Source organism: Gymnoscopelus braueri (genome assembly GCF_963280865.1).
Source record: "Gymnoscopelus braueri genome assembly, chromosome: 20".
Classification (NCBI taxonomy): domain Eukaryota; kingdom Metazoa; phylum Chordata; class Actinopteri; order Myctophiformes; family Myctophidae; genus Gymnoscopelus; species Gymnoscopelus braueri.
In genome coordinates this window covers 24,102,260-24,123,020 of record NC_137622.1, presented here as the reverse complement: position 1 = coordinate 24,123,020, position 20,761 = coordinate 24,102,260, and the positions used below count along the sequence as shown (strand labels likewise).

The 20,761-nt window shown below is 40.1% G+C and overlaps 3 protein-coding genes across 3 annotated transcripts; all 3 read left to right on the top strand.

Annotated features, from left to right (window-relative positions):
* Window positions 1-761: 761 nt before the first annotated feature.
* On the top strand, window positions 762-5,590 carry LOC308075611 (protocadherin alpha-3-like; the record flags this gene model as incomplete). The annotated part of the gene is made up of 2 exons (XM_080415558.1): window positions 762-1,554; window positions 4,773-5,590. The coding sequence occupies 2 exons, from the start codon at window positions 762-764 to the stop codon at window positions 5,588-5,590; spliced, it is 1,611 nt and encodes a 536-aa protein (XP_080271684.1).
* A 4,113-nt stretch (window positions 5,591-9,703) lies between these two features.
* LOC308075610 (protocadherin gamma-C3-like) lies at window positions 9,704-17,329 on the top strand (the record flags this gene model as incomplete). The annotated part of the gene is made up of 3 exons (XM_080415557.1): window positions 9,704-12,058; window positions 16,351-16,507; window positions 17,316-17,329. The coding sequence occupies 3 exons, from the start codon at window positions 9,704-9,706 to the stop codon at window positions 17,327-17,329; spliced, it is 2,526 nt and encodes an 841-aa protein (XP_080271683.1).
* A 152-nt stretch (window positions 17,330-17,481) lies between these two features.
* Window positions 17,482-19,863, top strand: LOC308075609 (protocadherin alpha-3-like; the record flags this gene model as incomplete). Its single annotated transcript, XM_080415556.1, has 1 exon — window positions 17,482-19,863. One exon carries the CDS (start codon window positions 17,482-17,484, stop codon window positions 19,861-19,863), a length of 2,382 nt encoding a protein of 793 aa, XP_080271682.1.
* Between the last annotated feature and the right edge of the window lie 898 nt (window positions 19,864-20,761).

Below are 20,761 nucleotides of genomic sequence, written 5' to 3'. Positions count from 1 at the left end.
GGCGCAGAATGGAGTACGGGTGGGCTTCTCTGTGTTTGGCCCTACTACTGTGTTTCTCGGAGCAGGTTTCAGGTCAAATTAGATATGCTATTCCAGAGGAAGTAAAAGTGGGATCCGTTGTTGGAAACGTTGCCAAGGATTTGGGACTTGATGTCAGCACTTTGAAAGAGAGGCGTTTTCGAATTGTCTCTGGGTCTGAGGACGACATATTCGAGATAAACCAGAACAATGGATTCTTGCTTGTCCGCAAAAACGTTGACAGAGAGGCGCTCTGTGATGGTAACGGCGCCTGTGCAGTTGATCTAAAAATTGTCGTTGAAAACCCCTTGGAAATCCATTATGTTGGAGTGGAAATAACAGATATCAATGACAATTCGCCCACATTTTCCGACTCAAATGTGGAAATAAGACTAGCGGAAAATAAGTTACCAGGGGCAAGATTTGAACTTCATCCTGCCAGAGACTTGGACGCTGGATTGAATTCTGTTCGTACATACAGATTAAATCAAAATGAACATTTCCATTTAGAGATTAGGGATGGCGGAGAAGGAGAAAAGATCCCCGTTCTTGTTTTACAGAAAGCCCTGGACAGGGAACAGAATATTAGTCATGCATTACAGCTAACGGCATTAGATGGCGGTAATCCGCCAAAATCAGGTACATTGAACGTTACTGTTACCGTGCTAGATACTAATGATAATCAACCAGTGTGTAGCCAAGATGTGTACTCAGCCACTATAGAAGAAAATTCTAATATTGGAATGGTTGTATTGGTGATCAACGCATCTGATGCAGACTCTGGTTCAAATGGGGATGTAGAATATACACTTGGGAGAAATCCCAAGAAACAAGTATATGAGCTTTTCCAACTGAATAGCATAACAGGGGAAATACGTGTTAAAGGGCCAATTGATTTCGAAGAAAGTGAAGTGTATAGACTGAATATTGAAGCATCTGATAAAGGTCAGCCTCCTATGTCCACTGAATGTAGGGTAATTATAAAGATAAAAGATGTAAATGATAACAAACCGGAGATAGAGGTGACTTCACTGTTGGATACAGTGCCTGAAGACTCTAAACCAGGGACAGTTATTTCTCTCATCAGTGTTACAGATAAAGACTTTGGCCTTAATGGTAAAGTCATATCTAGTATATTGGAGAATGTGCCATTTGAGTTGAAACCCTCATATAAAGACAATATCTATTCTGTTGTCACAAAAGAGCCATTGGATAGAGAGTTAGTTTCCCATTATGACTTTACAATAAAGGCTTCTGACTGTGGCCAGCCTCCGCTCTCCAATGTCAAAACGCTAAGCATTCAGATATCAGATGTAAATGACAATAGGCCAGTGTTCTCTAAAAATCCATATGAATTTTACATATTAGAAAATAATGCCCCTGGTGCTGCTATATTTTCTGTAACAGCTTCTGACAAAGACTTGAATGAAAATGCTGCTATATCATACCACTTTGTTCGAGGAGAAGGCAAACAAAACCATATGACACCTTTCCTTAATATAAATTCTGATAATGGATTCGTTTCAGCATCAAAGGGCTTTGATTTTGAGACTCTGAAAACATTCCAGTTCCAAGTTGTTGCCACAGACTCTGGAACTCCATCACTAAGCAGCAACGTCACAGTGAACATGTACATTTTGGATAAAAATGACAATGTTCCAGTCATCTTGTATCCAGTCAGTGCTAACGGTACTGCTGAGGGTGTGGAGGAGATTCCTCGTAATGTGAACGCTGGACATTTAGTGGCTAAAGTGAGAGCCTATGATGCAGATATAGGATATAATGGCTGGCTATTATTTTCACTGCAGGAAGTTACTGACCACAGTCTGTTTGCTTTGGACCGCTATACAGGACACATAAGAACACTTCGGTCATTCACAGAAACAGACGAGGCTGAACATAAACTTGTCATACTGGTAAAAGACAATGGAAACGTTTCACTCTCTGCAACAGCTACTGTCATTGTCAAAGCAATGGAACCCAAAGAGGCATTTTCAGCTACTGATGTTAAAAGTTCTGTAAAGGATGAAGAGGAGAACAATGTGGCCTATTATCTGATTATAACTTTGGGCTCAGTGTCAACACTTTTTCTGATCAGTATAATCGTTTTGATATTAATGCAGTGCTCCAAACCCACAGACTATTCCTCTAAGTATTTACAGGACACCAATTATGATGGGACAATGTGCCACAGCATCCAGTACAGATCTGGAGACAAACGCTACATGTTAGTTGGACCCAGAATGAGTATAGGTTCTACTATAGTTCCAGGAAGCAATGGGAATACTCTAGTGGTCTCTGACAGGAGGCGTGTATCCGGAGAGGTAAGCCATGTTTTCACTAGTGGTATACATGTTGTGAGGTTTTTAAGGTTCTTTCCTCATCTAGAGCTTTATGTGACTGGTTACGTTCGCTGTCCATGGTGCTGGCATTTTCCTCGTTTGCTGTCCATGGTGCTGAAAAGCAGCACAGAGGAAGTTATGAATTATTGCTTTTGTTTGTGTTTGTACCATGTCTGTCTTTTGTCATGAAGTATATGGCTGCGTGTACATTTTTAGCTTTTAATGTATTTTCTTTCTTTGATATCACAAATTCATTTTCCCTTTATATAATACATATTTTTGATTACAAGTAGTTGTCATTCAATTATAACTGGTCAAAATATAACCCAGAAAATCCATTGAAACTACATAAAATTCAAAATCCTGATACTGAAAATTTGCATTTCCGAATTATAGGTATTATTCGAAAATATATTCGAAATGTAGGTAAACAAACATATAAAACAAAAACGCACACACACACACACAGTCACAGACACAGACACACACACACACACACACACACACACACACACACACACACACACACACACACACACACACACACACACACACACACACACACACACACACACACACACACACACACACACACACACAGCATATCTAACCTAAAGTGTGTGTGCTAGAAATCGCATGGTGGCACTACTCAGCTAAAATTAAGCCACTCGTTTGAGTCCGCCCTTAAACTGAGGAATACATTCAGTTATATCTTTGGAATACGATTTCAATTGCAGTCATCGTTGTCATCTGTACGCACACTTTTAGGGCAATTTCCTCGCAGAGGTGATGGACAAACACATGATATCAATTCACGTTTACATGGAAATGTGCTTTTAACCCAGAAGATGAAACAAAGAGGACAAGGGACATTGCAATGGCAATGGCAGTGGGTTGCTTTTATTATCGTGTTTGGGTTGTTCGTTGGCAAGGCCTGGGCACAGATAAAATACACTATATCTGAAGAGGTTAAACAAGGAACTGCAGTTGGGAATATAGGTAAGGATTTGGGAATAGATGTGCATATTTTGAAGGACAGAGGATTTCGCATCGTGTCTGGCTCCACCGAGCCGCTTTTCGGTGTAAATCAAAACGATGGTATCCTTTATGTGAACCGCATTATAGACCGAGAGGAAATATGCGAGCGGACCAGTGTGTGCTTGATCAATCTGAAAACCGTGTTGGAGAACCCCTTGGAGATCCATTATGTCGCCGTGGAGGTATTGGACGTAAATGATCACTCACCCAGCTTCCCGGACAAAGAGAAAAGGCTTGCGATCTCAGAGTCTACCTTACCAGGAGCAACATTTCAATTGCATGCTGCCCGCGACCCAGATGGTGGTGTCAATTCTATTCAGCAGTATAAATTGAGTCGCAATAATCATTTTAGGTTAGAGGTGAAGGATCGAGGCAAGGATGGTAAGATCCCTATTTTACATTTGCAAAGCCCACTTGATAGAGAAACGTCTAATAGTCATCAACTACTACTTACAGCTATGGATGGGGGAAAGCCCCCAAAATCAGGGACTGTAGTGATATTAATTGATGTTTTAGATGTGAACGACAACATGCCTGTTTTCACAAAAGATACGTATTCTGCGACACTTAATGAGAACTCACCCATTGGTACAACAGTCATTCAACTAAATGCCACCGATAAGGATGACGGTTCAAATGGGGAGGTGGTTTATTCTTTTGGAAATGTCAATAGTAAAGTACGAGACCTATTTGACATATACTCGGACACAGGTGAAATAATCGTGAAAGGACAAATAGACTATGAGTTGGATGACAGTTATGAGATTGATATCCAAGCATTCGATAAAGGAGCCTCACCTTTAAAAACGGAAAAAAGTGTCACTATAAAGATTACGGACCTAAATGACAATCCACCTGAGATTGAGGTGACGTCGTTATCCAACGCAATTTCAGAAGATTCTAGACCAGGAACAACAGTAGCACTTATAAGTATTACTGATTTGGACTCTGGACTGAATGGAAAGGTTATCAGCTACGTAAACGAAGACGTCCCTTTCACACTAACCCCTTCTGTACAGGATAACATGTACGCCGTTGTCACCAAGTCTCAGCTTGACAGAGAGAAGCAAAACAAATATGATGTAACGATAGTTGCAAAAGATGCAGGTGACCCAGTCTTATCATCTGAAAGTACAATAAGTGTTGTTGTATCAGATGTGAATGATAACAGACCAGAGTTTCCAGTGAGCCCCTATACATTCTATGTCACTGAGAACAATACTCCAGGAGCGTCATTATTTTCCTTAAGGGCATCTGATCGTGACGAGGGCGATAATGCAATTATTTATTATTCCATAATGAGAGATGGGGTAGATAATAACAAAATGACATCATTTCTGAATATGAACCCCGAAAATGGTGATATATTGGCAGTAAAACACTTTGACTTTGAAACTGTGAAAAAGTTTCAATTCCAAGTTGTTGCCACAGACTCTGGAACTCCGTCACTAAGCAACAATGTCACAGTGAACGTGTTCATTCTGGATCAGAACGACAATGCTCCAGTCATCTTGTATCCAGTCAGTGCTAACGGTACTGCTGAAGGTGTGGAGGAGATTCCTCGTAATGTGAACGCAGGACATTTAGTGGCTAAAGTGAGAGCCTATGATGCTGATATCGGATACAATGGCTGGTTATTATATTCACTACAGGAAGTTACTGACCACAGTCTGTTTGGTTTGGACCGCTATACAGGGCAGATAAGAACCCTTCGTTCATTCACAGAGACAGACGAGGCTGAACATAAACTGGTCATACTGGTCAAAGACAATGGAAACGTTTCACTCTCAGCAACAGCTACTGTGATTGTCAAGGTTGTGGAGCCTAAAGAGGCTTTTGCAGCTTCTGATGTTAAAGGGTTTTCAAAAGACGAAGAGGAGAATAACGTGACATTTTATCTGATCATAACTTTGAGCTCAGTTTCAGTACTTTTCCTCATAAGTATTATCGTTTTGGTCGTAATGCAGTGCTCCAAACCTACAGCCTATTCCTCCAAGTATTTACAAGAGACAAACTATGACGGGACATTGTGCCACAGCATCCAGTATAGATCTGGAGACAGACGGTATATGTTAGTTGGACCCAGAATGAGTATAGGTTCTACTATAGTTCCAGGAAGCAATGGGAATACTCTAGTGGTGTCTGACAGGAGGCGTGCATCCGGAGAGGTAAGAAGACATGTTTTCATCTAATGCATTAAAAAAAAAAACTTTTGTAGTGGTATGCTATATGTTGTGTGAGATTTTTAAGGTTCTTAAGTCTCAAGAGTATAAAACCTGATACATACATGGTAGGGGTTGGGTTGTAACCTGTTTGCGCATATAGGCACTGAGTGGTAATTTAACCTTCAGAGCGTAATTAATGGATTTAATTCAACAATATTTGCTTAAAGTTGTGATTTCTTTGCACCATTGTGGAATATAACTTTGATTGTGTCAGACAACATATTCTGAATGCATGCTCATTTTAAAAAACTCAAAAACATTTCTATCGCTATCCATGGTGCTGAAATGGTGTTCATATCTGCTCATAGCCTATATTTAGGTTTTGCTCACGTCGTGAAACACTCAATATTATGGTTGACTATTTAGGTATTTGTTAAATTGTATATTGACACATGACGTTTAGCATCTAAGTATGACATTCTTATGACATTTGATCATATGTTTATATCAGTGCATGTGAAGATTAAGCCACATATCTTCAGTGTACTAATGGGATTTACCCTGTGTTAATGGTTCAATGATGTATTTGCCACAGAGTTAAACTCCATGCTCTATCTGTTGTGTAGAATTTTCTTTTGTTTCATTTAAATGGCACTGAATGTATATCAGAACTAAGTCATGGATTTTTCGCTAGAAGTTGTAGTGACGTTTTGTTGTCATCATTTTATCTCTTGTCAGGTTAAACTCTGAAATGTGAATCATGAAAGTAAGGTAACATGCAGTATTTCATAGAATCGCATGGTGGCGGTGCCCTTTCATAATAGAACCTAATTACATTCATATGTGAGTGAGTACGCCCCTACAGATCTCAGCAGAAAATATAAACTACAGCCATGAGCTCTGGAATAGCATACAACAAACTACGTTAAAATCTACGTATTGGGATTAGGAGTGGACATATTCGTTACTGTAATGGATGGTGTAAAGGTGACTTGTTGTTGAGGAATAGTATGTTCGGAATTATATACATTTTCTTTCAAAAATATGGAACAAAGAGGATGGAAGACGTGGCTGGAGCGAACGCTGTGGCTTGCCTATGTGACCACAGTCCTTTTGGGTTTCAGCGGGGCCTCAGCACAGATAAGGTATTCTACATCTGAAGAGGTTAAAGAAGGGACTGTTGTTGGGAATCTTGCCAAGGATTTGGGAATAGAACTAAATATTCTAAAGGAGAGAGGATTTCGCATCGTGTCTGGCTCCGGTGATAACCTGTTCAGGGTGAATGAGAACGACGGAGTCCTTTATGTAAACCGCAAAATAGACAGAGAAGAGGTGTGTGAAGACAGCAACGTGTGTTTGATTAACCTTAAAACAGTGCTAGAAAACCCACTGGAGGTCCACTATGTTGCAATAGAGGTACTAGATATTAACGATCACTCTCCCATCTTTCCAGAGCAAGTGAAAAGATTAGAAATCTCAGAATCCGCGTTGCCAGGGGCACGATATCAATTGCAAGATGCCCGCGACCCAGATGGTGGCACAAATTCTGTGCAGCAATATAAACTCAGTCCTAATGACCACTTTCGTTTAGAGGTTAAAGATCGAGGAAGAAATGGGAAAACCCCAATATTACACTTACAAAGACCACTCGATAGAGAGACAAAACGTAACCATAGATTAACGTTAACAGCTATTGATGGTGGTAAACCTCCAAAGACAGGAACAGTTGACATATTTATAGATGTTTTAGATCAAAATGACAATATGCCCGTCTTCAGTAAAGATACATATTCCACTGTATTACGGGAGAACTCCCCCGTTGGCACAACAGTCATTCAAGTAAACGCCACGGATTTGGATGACGGCTCCAATGGTGAGATTGTTTATTCGTTCGGCAGCAATGTGAAAAGTAAAGTACGTGAAATCTTTGATATCAATTCTGTAAATGGGGAAATCATTGTGAAAGGTCAGGTAGATTATGAAATACAAGACACCTATGATATTGACATAGAGGCCTCTGATCAGGGAATCGTCCCGTCTAGAACAGACAAAAACGTCATAATTAAAATTGAAGATGTGAATGATAATAAACCTGAAATAGAAGTAACATCACTGTCAGGCGCAATTTCGGAAGATTCGAGACCAGGTACAACGGTTGCTCTTATTAGCATTACTGATTTGGACTCTGGGCTCAACGGGAAGATTATAAGCCATGTAGGTGAAAGCAGTCCCTTTATAATAACTCAATCTATACAAGACAACATGTTTGCTGTGGTCACAAAGTCGCAGCTAGATAGAGAAAAACAATCACAATATGATATAACTATAATCGCAAAAGACGCAGGTGAACCATCGTTAACATCAGAAAAGACAATAAGAGTTGTTGTGTCAGATGTGAATGATAACAGCCCAAAGTTTTATCTGAGCCCCTATACTTTCTATGTTAATGAAAACAACACCCCGGGTGCCTCCGTTTTTTCAATCAAGGCATTTGATCGTGACGATGGCAAAAATGCTGTTGTTTCATATCACATTCAGAGAGATGGAGGTGATAACACTAAACTGACATCATTTCTAAATATTAACGCGGACACTGGGGATGTTTTGGGACTCAAAAGTTTTGACTTTGAAGTTTTGAAAACATTTCAGTTCCAAGTTGTTGCCAAAGATTCCGGAACTCCATCACTAAGCAGCAACGTCACAGTGAACGTGTTCATTCTGGATCAGAACGACAACGCTCCAGTCATCTTGTATCCAGTCAGTGCTAACGGTACTGCTGAAGGTGTGGAGGAGATTCCTCGTAATGTGAACCCAGGACATTTGGTGGCTAAAGTGAGAGCCTATGATGCTGATGTGGGATATAATGGCTGGTTATTATATTCACTGCAGGAGGTTACTGACCACAGTCTGTTTGCTTTGGACCGCTATACAGGACAGATAAGAACACTTCGTTCATTCACAGAAACAGACGAGGCTGAACATAAACTGGTCATACTGGTAAAAGACAATGGAAACGTTTCACTCTCAGCAACAGCTACTGTGATTGTCAAAGTTGTGGAGCCTAAAGAGGCTTTTGCAGCATCTGATGTTAAAAGTGTATCAAAAGATGAAGATGATAACAACATGACATTTTATTTGATCATAACTTTGGGTTCAGTTTCAACACTTTTTATCTTCAGCATAATCGTTTTGATCATAATGCAGTGCTCTAAGTCTGCAGACTATTCCTCTAAGCATTTACAAGAGACAAATTATGATGGAACACTGTGTCACAGCATCCAGTACAGATCTGGAGACAGACGGTACATGTTAGTTGGACCAAGAATGAGTATAGGTTCTACAATTGTTCCTGGAAGCAATGGAAATACACTAGTGGTCCCTGACAGGAGGTTTGCATCTGGGGAGGTAAGGAATACGCATAACTGTATATGCATGGCTTCTGCAATTGCTGTGTTGTTTTGTATGGATTGTTTGCAGATGTATTCAGCGATTTTAACTAGAAATGGCATTATTTGGGATCTGAGCATTTAATTAATTAATTCAACCTAAACATGTATCGCTGTCCATGGTGCTGAAATAAGAGTTACAAGAGTTACAGTTTTGTGGGGATTAGACTCTAATTGGAACAGTCTGATTTTGTATAGGCTTACTCACGCTTAGAATTGTGAATGAAAGGTTTTAATACCTTGGAAAATAATAAGTGATTTAAAAAAAAAAAGTTCTACCTGGACACATTTAATTATTCTATTCATGAGTTTTTCTGGTCGACATATGTTTTTGTTTATATTTCTCGCACGTTGCTATGTGCATTTTTGCCTGTTCTAACTAGAGGGCACTACACGGTGCATTGTTTCTATAAATAGTGTAATATATTGAAAAGTTCGCATGGTGGCAGTAGTTGGAATGAAACCACACCTATTATTTCGGCACGAGTGTGTGTGTCCGCCCACTCTCTCTTTTTCAGTTGCAGGAGGATAAAACATGTAGCTAGCCTATAAGCGTCGAAGTCTAATCTAAGCTGTATGAAACATAGCCTACATTTAAGTTGAATATCGGTCCAATCTAAACTGCAATGCGTACGGAACTTATGGCTACTGAGGAATAGCAAATGAAACGGAGTTGTATTATCTGCCTAAAAACATGGAACAAAGGCGACAAGATGCATGGAGAGATCTGTTGGTCGTTTTCGTGGTTGCCTTGGTTTGGGTTTTTAGTGGAGCCTCAGCACAGATACGATATTCGATATCCGAGGAGCTTAAAGAAGGGACTCTTGTTGGGAATATTGCGAAGGACCTTGGAATAGATATCGGTATCATCAAAGATAGAGGGTTCCGTATTGTGTCTGGATCAACCGAGCCATTGTTTCACGTCAATCAGAATGATGGGATGCTTTATGTGAAACGCAAAATAGACCGAGAAGAGGTATGTGAACGGATCAGTGTATGTCTCATCAATCTGAAAACAGTACTTGAGAACCCCCTGGAAATTCATTATATTGGAGTGGAGATACTGGATATAAATGACCATTCTCCCAGCTTCCCAGAGAATGAAAGGGAGCTTGAGATTTCAGAGTCCGCGCTGCCAGGCGCACGATTTCAGCTGGAGGCTGCACGTGATGCAGATGGTGGCACGAACACTGTGCAACAATATAAACTTAGCTCTAATGACCATTTCCGCTTGGAGGTAAAGGATAGAGGCAAGGATGGAAAAGTCCCAATTTTATACTTAAACAAACAATTGGACAGAGAAACCAGTAGTAGACACCAACTGCTGCTTACAGCGATAGACGGGGGGAAGCCTCCATTGTCTGGAACAGTCAAACTATCCATAGATGTTTTGGATGTAAATGACAATACGCCCGTTTTCAATAAAGACGTATATTCTGTAACACTGAATGAGAACTCCGTAATTGGCACAAAGGTTATTCAAGTGAATGCATCCGATATGGATGAGGGTCTGAATGGAGAGGTTTTTTATTCGTTTGGTCGCAATGCAAATAGCAAAGTGCGGGGACTTTTTGACATAGACACGAATACGGGAGAAATTACTGTCAAAGGTCTTATTGATTTTGAATCAGAAGAAAGCTTTGAAATTGACATACAGGCATCTGATAGGGGTACAGTTCCACTGACATCAGACAAAAGCGTTTTCATTAAAATTGTGGACCTGAATGACAACGCGCCACAGATTGAGGTTGCGTCCTTGTCTAGTGCAATCTCTGAAGATTCCAGACCCGGAACAACAGTTGCTCTCATCAGCATTACAGATTTGGACTCTGGACTGAACGGGAAGGTTGTTGGCTCTATCAGCAACGAGGTCCCCTTTACTTTAACTCCTTCTATACAAGATAATATGTACGCCATAGTAACTAAGGCCATGATGGACAGAGAAAAGCAGCCTCATTATGACGTAACAATAGTTGCTAAAGACGCAGGTGAACCGGCCTTGTCATCTATGACGACAATAAGTGTTATAGTGTCAGATGTAAATGATAACAGTCCTGTGTTTTCACTGAGCCCCTACATGTTCTATGTGACCGAGAATAATCCCCCAGGCGCAGTCATATTTTCAGTTAGAGCTTTTGATCAAGATGAGAATCAAAACTCATTAATTTCCTATTTTATTGTCAGAGATGGCAGTGATAAAAATAAGGTGTCACAGTTTTTAAATATCAATTCAGAAAATGGAGATATATTGGCACTGAAAGGCTTTGACTTTGAAACAGTGAAAACATTCGATTTCCAAGTTGTTGCCAAAGATTCTGGAACTCCGTCGCTAAGCAGTAATGTCACAGTCCAGGTATTCATTCTGGATCAGAACGACAACGCTCCGGCCATCTTGTATCCAGTCAGTGCTAACGGTACTGCTGAAGGTGTGGAGGAGATTCCTCGTAATGTGAACGCAGGACATTTGGTGACTAAAGTGAGAGCCTATGATGCTGATGTAGGATATAACGGTTGGTTGTTGTATTCACTTCAGGGAGTTACTGACCACAGTCTGTTTGGTTTGGACCGCTATACAGGACAGATAAGAACACTTCGCTCATTCACAGAAACAGACGAGGCTGAACATAAACTTGTCATACTGGTAAAAGACAATGGAAACGTTTCACTCTCAGCAACAGCTACTGTGATAGTCAAGGTTGTGGAACCGAAAGAGGCCTTTGCAGCTTCTGATGTTAAAAGTTATGCAAAAGAAGAAGAGGAGAATAATGTGACATTTTATTTGATCATAACTTTGGGCTCAGTTTCAGTATTTTTCCTCATAAGTATGATCTTTTTGATAGTTATGCAGTGCTCCAAACCTACAGACTATTCCTCAAAGTATTTACAGGAGACAAATTATGACGGGACATTGTGTCACAGCATCCAATACAGATCTGGAGACAGACGGTACATGTTAGTTGGACCCAGAATGAGTATTGGATCTACCATAGTTCCAGGCAGCAATGGGAATACTCTTGTGGTCTCTGACAGGAGGCGGGTGTCTCAAGAGGTAAGATAAATTACGCAATTACATGAAAGCTGATGTTTTTACTTTTGTCTTATTTACATAGACAGCAAAATCCAGAGTAGTAATATAACTTGTAAAAGTAAAGTGTAAGACATGCACGCAAGGGTCCATTGTGGTGCTGTCAGAGTTCAATTACCACTCAGGATTTTCACAGAGAGTCATATCTTTTGCAATGGATTTACATCAAGAATATGTGCTTAAAACTATGATTAAAATGTCTTAAAAGTGCTTGAAAAGTATGTCTTTGCTCCATCATATTTCATGGAACAGAAAAAGAAAGGAAAACTAGAAAAAGTGCTCCTCGGAGCACAAGTCTCCACCAGGTCAGGTAGATTATTTTGGCCTCCTGGTGGCGCTATAATAGGCCAATGTGAAAAGGGTGGCATTTCTTCCTCGGCCTAGTGGGAATGTGTGTGCAAAATTTCACGGAAATCGCACACTGTGTTCATGATTTGAGGAATTTTGTTCACAAGGGACCTATCCTGCAAACTTTGGAAGGCAATGTTAGCCAAGTCGGATGGAATATGAAATATCGGACACATCCATGTTGATCACATGACTATAGAGATACTGTATACCAATTTGCGTGATTTTTGGACAAAATCTGAAGGAGTAAGAGCAAAAAATGTGTATTACAAAACTCAGCCTCCTGGTGGCGCTCTAAAAGGTATATGTGAAAAATGCAGGGCAAAGGTTTTTCCTTGGCCTCTAGGGAGTGTGCATGCAAAGTTTCACACAGATTGGTGCAGTTATAGCTAAAAACGTGAATCGGCCTGTTATAGCGCCACCATGAGGCTGATGTGAACGTTTTCAAGTGGCATTTCTTCCTGGGCCAAGTGGGAATCTCTGTGGAAAATTTCACGGAAATCGCATGTTGCGTTCATGATTTGAGGCATTTTGTTCAAAATGTACCAATCCTGTAAACTTTGGAAGCCAATTTTAGCCAATCATGATGGAATATGGGAAATCAGACAGATCCGTGTTGATCACATGGCTATAGAGATACTGTGTACCGATTTGCGCGGTTTTTGGACAAAATCTGTAGGAGTAATAGCAAAAAATATGTTTTGCAAAAGTCGGCCTCATGGTGGCGCTATGACAGCCTGATCTGAAAAATGTGGGGCAGAGGTTCTGCTGGGACATCCAGGGAGTGTGTGTGTGCAGTTTCACAGCGACCGGGCCAACGGTGGCGGAGATTAGCTGGTCGCAGACAAGGACGGACACACACACACACGGACAGACGGACGGATGGACGGACGGGGGGCAAAACATACTCTCTCGCCATGCCTTTTGGCCTGGCGGAGACAATAATAAGAAAAAACGCACATGAAATGCATTCTCCACATAGAAAACATTGTTTCTCTGTCCATGGTGCTGAATTAGTGCTCCATCTGCTTCAGCTGGTCTTTTTAAGAAAATGTCAATACAATCATTAAGCACATTGAAGATTAGGTTATTAATCGGGAATATAACATTTATAACTGTTTATTAAGGCTTAGTAATGTATGAACAATGCTCTACAAATGAATTAAGTATTTAATAATGCTTAACTACTTTGATTTAATAGTGTATGGTTATCATAAAGTGCTATACAACGTTTGACGTGAAATGGTTCACTGTCAATGATGCTTGTCGACTCGATGCTGTCTCTGGTGTGCTGATTTTCATAATTTTTTATTCCATTTTTTACATTTGTGTATGAGTGTAAATTGAAAACTAAGTCTGTAGTTTTAGTGAAGTTTTGTTGTCATCAGCTTTATCTTTATTTATCTTTAGTCGTGTTACACTATGACATGTGAATTATGAAAGTAAGTAATTCCTGCAATATTTCATAGATTCGCATGGTGGCGGTATCCTTACAGAATAAAGCCTAATTACAATCATATGTGAGTCAGAACGGGAGAACGCCCCTACAGATCTCAGCGGAAAATATAACCACACGAGTTATGGACTAGCAATCGACGATTTGGGATCAGATTTAGGAGAGGGAATATTCGTTACTGCAATGGATGGAGAGGTGGCAGGTTGGTGAGGAATAGTCAATGTTCGGAGTTACATTTCTTTTGGTTCAAAATATGGAACAAAGAGGACGGAAGACGTGGCTGGAGCGAACGCAGTGGTTTGCCTTTGTGACCACAGTCCTTTTGGGTTTCAGCGGGGCCTCGGCACAGATACGGTACTCTATATCTGAAGAGATTAAAGAAGGGACTGTTGTTGGGAATCTTGCCAAGGATTTGGGAATAGATCTAAACATTCTAAAGGAGAGAGGATTTCGTATCGTGTCTGGCACCGGTGATTCCCTGTTCAGGGTAAATGAGAACGATGGAGTCCTTTATGTGAACTGCAAAATAGACAGAGAGGAGGTGTGTGAAGACAGCAACGTGTGTTTGATTAACCTTAAAACAGTATTAGAAAACCCACTAGAGGTCCATTATGTCGCAATAGAGGTACTAGACATTAATGATCACTCTCCCATTTTTCCAGAAAAAGAGGAACGGTTAGAGATTTCAGAGTCCGCGTTGCCTGGGGCACGATATCAATTACAAGATGCCCGCGACCCAGATGGTGGCACAAATTCTGTACAGCAGTATAAACTAAGTCCGAATGATCATTTCCGTCTAGAAGTGAAAGACAGAGGAAGAAATGGTAAAACCCCAATATTGCATTTGCAAAGACCACTTGATAGAGAGACAAGAAGTAAACACAACTTAACCCTGGCAGCTATTGATGGTGGCAAACCCCCAAAGACTGGAACAGTTGATATATTTATCGATGTTTTAGATGTAAATGACAATATGCCCATTTTCATTAAAGATATATATTCTGCTGTGCTACGGGAGAACTCTCCCGTTGGCACAACGGTCATTCAAGTAAATGCCTCCGATTTAGATGATGGCGCCAATGGCGAGGTTGTTTATTCATTTGGCAGCAACGTGAAAAGTAAAATACGTGAGTTGTTTGCTATAGATTCTGTTACTGGGGAAGTCATTGTGAAAGGTCAGGTAGACTATGAAGTACATGACACATATGATATTGATATACGTGCCTCTGACAAGGGAAACGTTCCATTTAGAACAGACAAGAATGTCATAATTAAAATTGAAGATGTGAATGATAATAAACCTGAAATAGAGGTAACATCATTGTCAGGCGCAATTTCAGAAGATTCTAGACCAGGTACAACAGTAGCACTTATTAGCATTACTGATTTAGACTCTGGACTCAACGGAAAGATTATAAGCAATGTAGCTGAAAACAGTCCCTTTATAATAACTCCATCTATACAAGACAACATGTTTGCTGTGGTCACAAAGTCGCAGCTTGATAGAGAAAAGCGATCACAATATGACATAACTATAATGGCGAAAGACGCAGGGGAACCAGCGTTAACATCAGAAAAGACATTAAGAGTTGTTGTATCTGATGTGAATGATAACAGCCCAGAGTTTTCTCTGAGCCCCTATACTTTCTATGTTAATGAAAACAACGCCCCGGGTGCCTCCGTTTTTTCAGTTAAAGCATTGGATTGTGACGATGGCGAAAATGCTGTTATTTCATATCACATTCAGAGAGATGGAGGTGATAACACTAAACTGACATCATTTCTAAATATTAACGCGGACACTGGGGATGTTTTGGGACTCAAAAGTTTTGACTTTGAAGTTTTGAAAACATTCAATTTCCAAGTTGTTGCCAGAGATTCTGGAACTCCACCACAAAGCAGCAACGTCACAGTGAAAGTGTTCATTCTGGATAAGAACGACAACGCTCCAGTCATCTTGTATCCAGTCAGTGCTAATGGTACTGCTGAAGGTGTGGAGGAGATTCCTCGTAATGTGAACCCAGGACATTTGGTGGCTAAAGTGAGAGCCTATGATGCTGATGTGGGATATAATGGCTGGTTATTATATTCTCTACAGGAGGTTACTGACTACAGTCTGTTTGGTTTGGACCGCTATACAGGGCAGATAAGAACACTTCGTTCATTCACAGAGACAGACGAGGCTGAACATAAACTGGTCATACTGGTAAAAGACAATGGAAACGTTTCACTCTCAGCAACAGCTACTGTTATCGTCAAAGTAGTGGAGCCCAAAGAGGCTTTTGCAGCGTCTGATGTTAAAAGTGTTTCAAAAGATGAAGATGATAACAACATGACATTTTACTTGATCATAACTTTAGGTTCAGTTTCAACACTTTTTATCTTCAGCATAATCGTTTTGATCATAATGCAGTGCTCTAAATCTACACACTATTCCTCTAAGCATTTACAAGAGACAAATTATGATGGAACACTGTGTCACAGCATCCAGTACAGATCTGGAGACAGACGGTACATGTTAGTTGGACCCAGAATGAGTATAGGTTCTACAATTGTTCCAGGAAGCAATGGAAATACACTAGTGGTCCCTGACAGGAGGCGTGCATCTGGTGAGGTAAGGAATACACATAACGGTATGCATGGCTTCTGTAATTGCTATGTTGTTGTGTATGGGTTGTTTGAAGATGTCTTCTTGTCAGGGATATTAACTTGTGTAGAAATGGCCTTATTTGGGATCTGTGCAGTAAATTAACTCAGTGCAGTGTTTGAACATAGTAATCGCTGTCCATGGTGCTGAAATAAATCATTATGCATACGTATACCTCTCTCGCTCTCGCTCTTGCTCTCTCTCTCTCTCTCTCTCTAAAAAATAATGCACACATGTTGCCTTTTCTTTCCTATTAATATAATAAGATAAAGTTGAAAAGAGAAATGACATTTAATGATACAAAACTATAACGTACACATTTGTGGGGATTAGACTCAAGCAAACATACCCTTAGTGTACTATGAAAGCAATTTCTCATTCACTAACTGCAAATTGAAACAGTCTGATTGGCTTGGTATAGGCCTACTCAGGCTTAATTGTGAATGAAAGGTTTTAAACTTTTTTAATATATTTTTTTTTACTGGGACACAAATGCTTAACAGTTGGACAAGATTGTTTAATAATTTTTCTAAATTGTCTATGAGGTTTTCTGGTTGACACATATTTAGTTTATATTTTTCACACATTTTTTGCTCTGTGAATATTTGCCCGTTCTAACTAGAGGGCACTACAAGGTGCATTGTTTCTATACATAGTGTAATATATTGAAGAGTTCGCATGGTGGCAGTACCCAGCTGGAATGAAACCACACCTTTTATTTCGGCATGAGTGTCATGAGTGTATGTGTCCGCCCACCTTCTCTTATTCAGTTGCAGGAGGATAAACATTTAGCTAGCCTATAAGCGTCGAAGTCTAATCTAGCTGTATGAAACATAAATTGAATAAATATTGGCCTGATCTCATCTCCAATGGGTACGGAACTGATGGCTACTGAGGAATAGCAGATGAACTAGAGTTGAGTTTTCATTCTAAAACATGGAACAAAGGCGACAAGATGCATGGCGAGGTCGAAGGCAGTTGGTCGTTTTCATGGTTGCCTTGGTTTGGGTTTTTGGAGCCTCAGCGCAGATAAGGTATTCGATATCCGAGGAGCTTAAAGAGGGGACTCTTGTGGGGAATATTGCGAAGGACCTTGGAATAGATATCGGTATCATCAAAGAGAGAGGGTTCCGTATTGTGTCTGGATCAACTGAGCCATTGTTTCACGTCAATCAGAATGATGGGATGCTTTATGTGAAACGTAAAATAGACCGAGAAGAGGTATGTGAACGGATCAGTGTATGTCTTATCAATCTGAAAACGGTACTGGAGAACCCCCTGGAAATACATTATGTTGGAGTGGAGATACTGGATGTAAATGACCATTTTCCCAGCTTCCCAGAGAATGAAGGCGAGCTCGAGATTTCAGAGTCCGCGCTGCCAGGCGCACGATTTCAGCTGGAGCCTGCACGCGATGCTGATGGTGGCGTGAACGCTGTGCAGCAATATAAACTTAGCTCTAATGACCATTTCCGCTTGGAGGTAAAGGATAGAGGCAAGAGTGGAAAAGTACCAATTTTATATTTACATAAACAATTGGACAGAGAAACCAGTAGTAGACACCAACTGCTGCTTACAGCGATAGACGGAGGGAAGCCTCCATTGTCTGGAACAGTCAAACTATCCATAGATGTTTTGGATGTAAATGACAATATGCCCGTTTTCAATAAAGACGTATACTCTGTAACACTGAATGAAAACTCCCCAATTGGCACAAAGGTCATTCAAGTGAATGCATCCGATATGGATGAGGGTCTAAATGGAGAGGTTTTGTATTCGTTTGGTCGCCATGCAAATAGCAACGTGCGGGGACTTTTTGACATAGACACGAATACGGGTGATATTACTGTTAAAGGTCTCATTGATTTTGAATCAGAAGAAAGCTTTGAAATTGACATACAGGCATCTGATAGGGGTACAGTTCCACTGACATCAGACAAAAGCGTTTTCATTAAAATTGTGGACCTGAATGACAACGCGCCACAGATTGAAGTCGCGTCCTTATCTAGCGCCATATCTGAAGATTCCAGACCCGGAACAACAGTTGCTCTCATCAGCATTACAGATTTTGACTCTGGACTGAACGGGAAGGTTGTTGGCTACATCAGCAACGAAGCCCCTTTTACTTTAACTCCTTCGATACAAGATAATATGTACTCCATTGTAACCAAGGCCAAGTTGGACAGAGAAAAGCAGCCTCATTATGATGTAACAATAGTTGCTAAAGATGCAGGTGAACCGGCCTTGTCATCTATGACTACAATAAGTGTTATAGTGTCAGATGTAAATGACAACAGTCCAAAGTTTTCACTGAGTCCCTACATGTTTTATGTTACCGAGAATAATCATCCAGGATCAGTAATATTTTCAGTTAGTGCTTTTGACCAAGATGAGAATCAAAATGCATTAATTTCGTATTCTATTGTCAGAGATGGCAGTGATAAAAATAAGGTGTCACAATTTTTAAATATCAATTCTGAAAATGGGGATATATTGGCACTGAAAGGCTTTGACTTTGAAACAGTAAAAGCATTTGATTTCCAAGTTGTTGCCAAAGATTCTGGAACTCCGTCGCTAAGCAGTAACGTCACACTGCAGGTCTTCATTCTAGATCAGAACGACAACGCTCCAGTCATCTTGTATCCAGTCAGTGCTAACGGTACTGCTGAAGGTGTGGAGGAAATTCCTCGTAATGTGAACGCAGGACATTTGGTGACTAAAGTGAGAGCCTATGATGCTGATGTAGGATATAATGGCTGGTTGTTGTATTCACTTCAGGAAGTTACTGACCACAGCTTGTTTGCTTTGGACCGCTATACAGGACAGATTAGAACACTTCGCTCATTCACAGAGACAGACGTGGCTGAACATAAACTGGTCATACTGGTAAAAGACAATGGGAACGTTTCACTCTCAGCAACAGCTACCGTGATTGTCAAGATTGTGGAGCCCAAAGAGGCTTTTGCAGCGTCTGATGTTAAAACTGCAGCAAAAGGTGAAGAGGACAACGTGACATTTTATTTGATCATAACTTTGGGCTCAGTTTCAATACTTTTTGCCATCAGTATCGTCGTGTTAATTGTAATGCAGTGCTCTAAATCTACAGACTATTCGTCTAAATATTTACAAGAAGCAAATTATGATGGGACATTGTGCCACAGCATCCAGTACAGATCTGGAGACAGACGGTACATGTTAGTTGGACCCAGAATGAGTATTGGTTCTACTATAGTTCCTGGCAGCAATGGGAATACTCTAGTGGTCTCTGACAAGAGGTGTGCATCTGGTGAGGTAAGGAATAACCAACCGTATGCATGACTTCTTCCTTAATTGCGTTCGTGACTTTATAATTGGATCCTTTGAATAAGTATGTGGGTATATTAACATTTATACATTTCATTTTTTCATTTAGGATCTGAGATGTTGTTTTGTTTTGTGTATATGTACACATGAAACGTTGTCCTATCATAATGCACACACCTGTTGGTTTAACTTTGCTATTACAAATTGTAAGTATGTGATATATATTAGTATTGGATTCATTTTTTGTTTTGAGACTTGGCAGTTTTTAATCGCTTTCATCACATTAACTACGGTCTATCTATACAATTTCTATACAAAAGGCCCCAATATGAAGGGCTGCTGTCCACGGTACTGAAACCCATGAATGACCTTACCCTTACCAGTGTTACTTCATTTTTCATTGTCAACATTAGCCATATAGTTATTATTTTAAGTATGTGATATCTATTACTGTTGGATTTATCGTTTTGTTGTGCGTCTTTGGCTGTTCTTATAATCACTTTTATCACATTAACTCAAACAATATAGTCTACTCTACAATATTAGAACAAGGCCCCAATATGAATGGCTGCTGTCCATGGTACTGAAACTGAAGGACTGTACCACTGTTAGTTAATTGACCATTGAAGCAAAAATTCCAGTTTGAAATGCAGCGCTTGTTAGGACCTATTTTTCCCAGGTGTAGGCATATTAAAATTAGGCTGTATTGAAGTAGCTAATACAGTAGGCCTAATTTTAGATACAATAAAGGGCGTATATACTTTAAAAGGATTAATTACCTATACCTAGCAACCTTTAAGTCTCGCAGAATGTTTTCCACAATGTTTAAACATGAATGACGTTTAAACATGTATACTGAGCTCTACTAAAGCATATACACTGCACACACTTACACAAAAGTTGTTGAAGATGG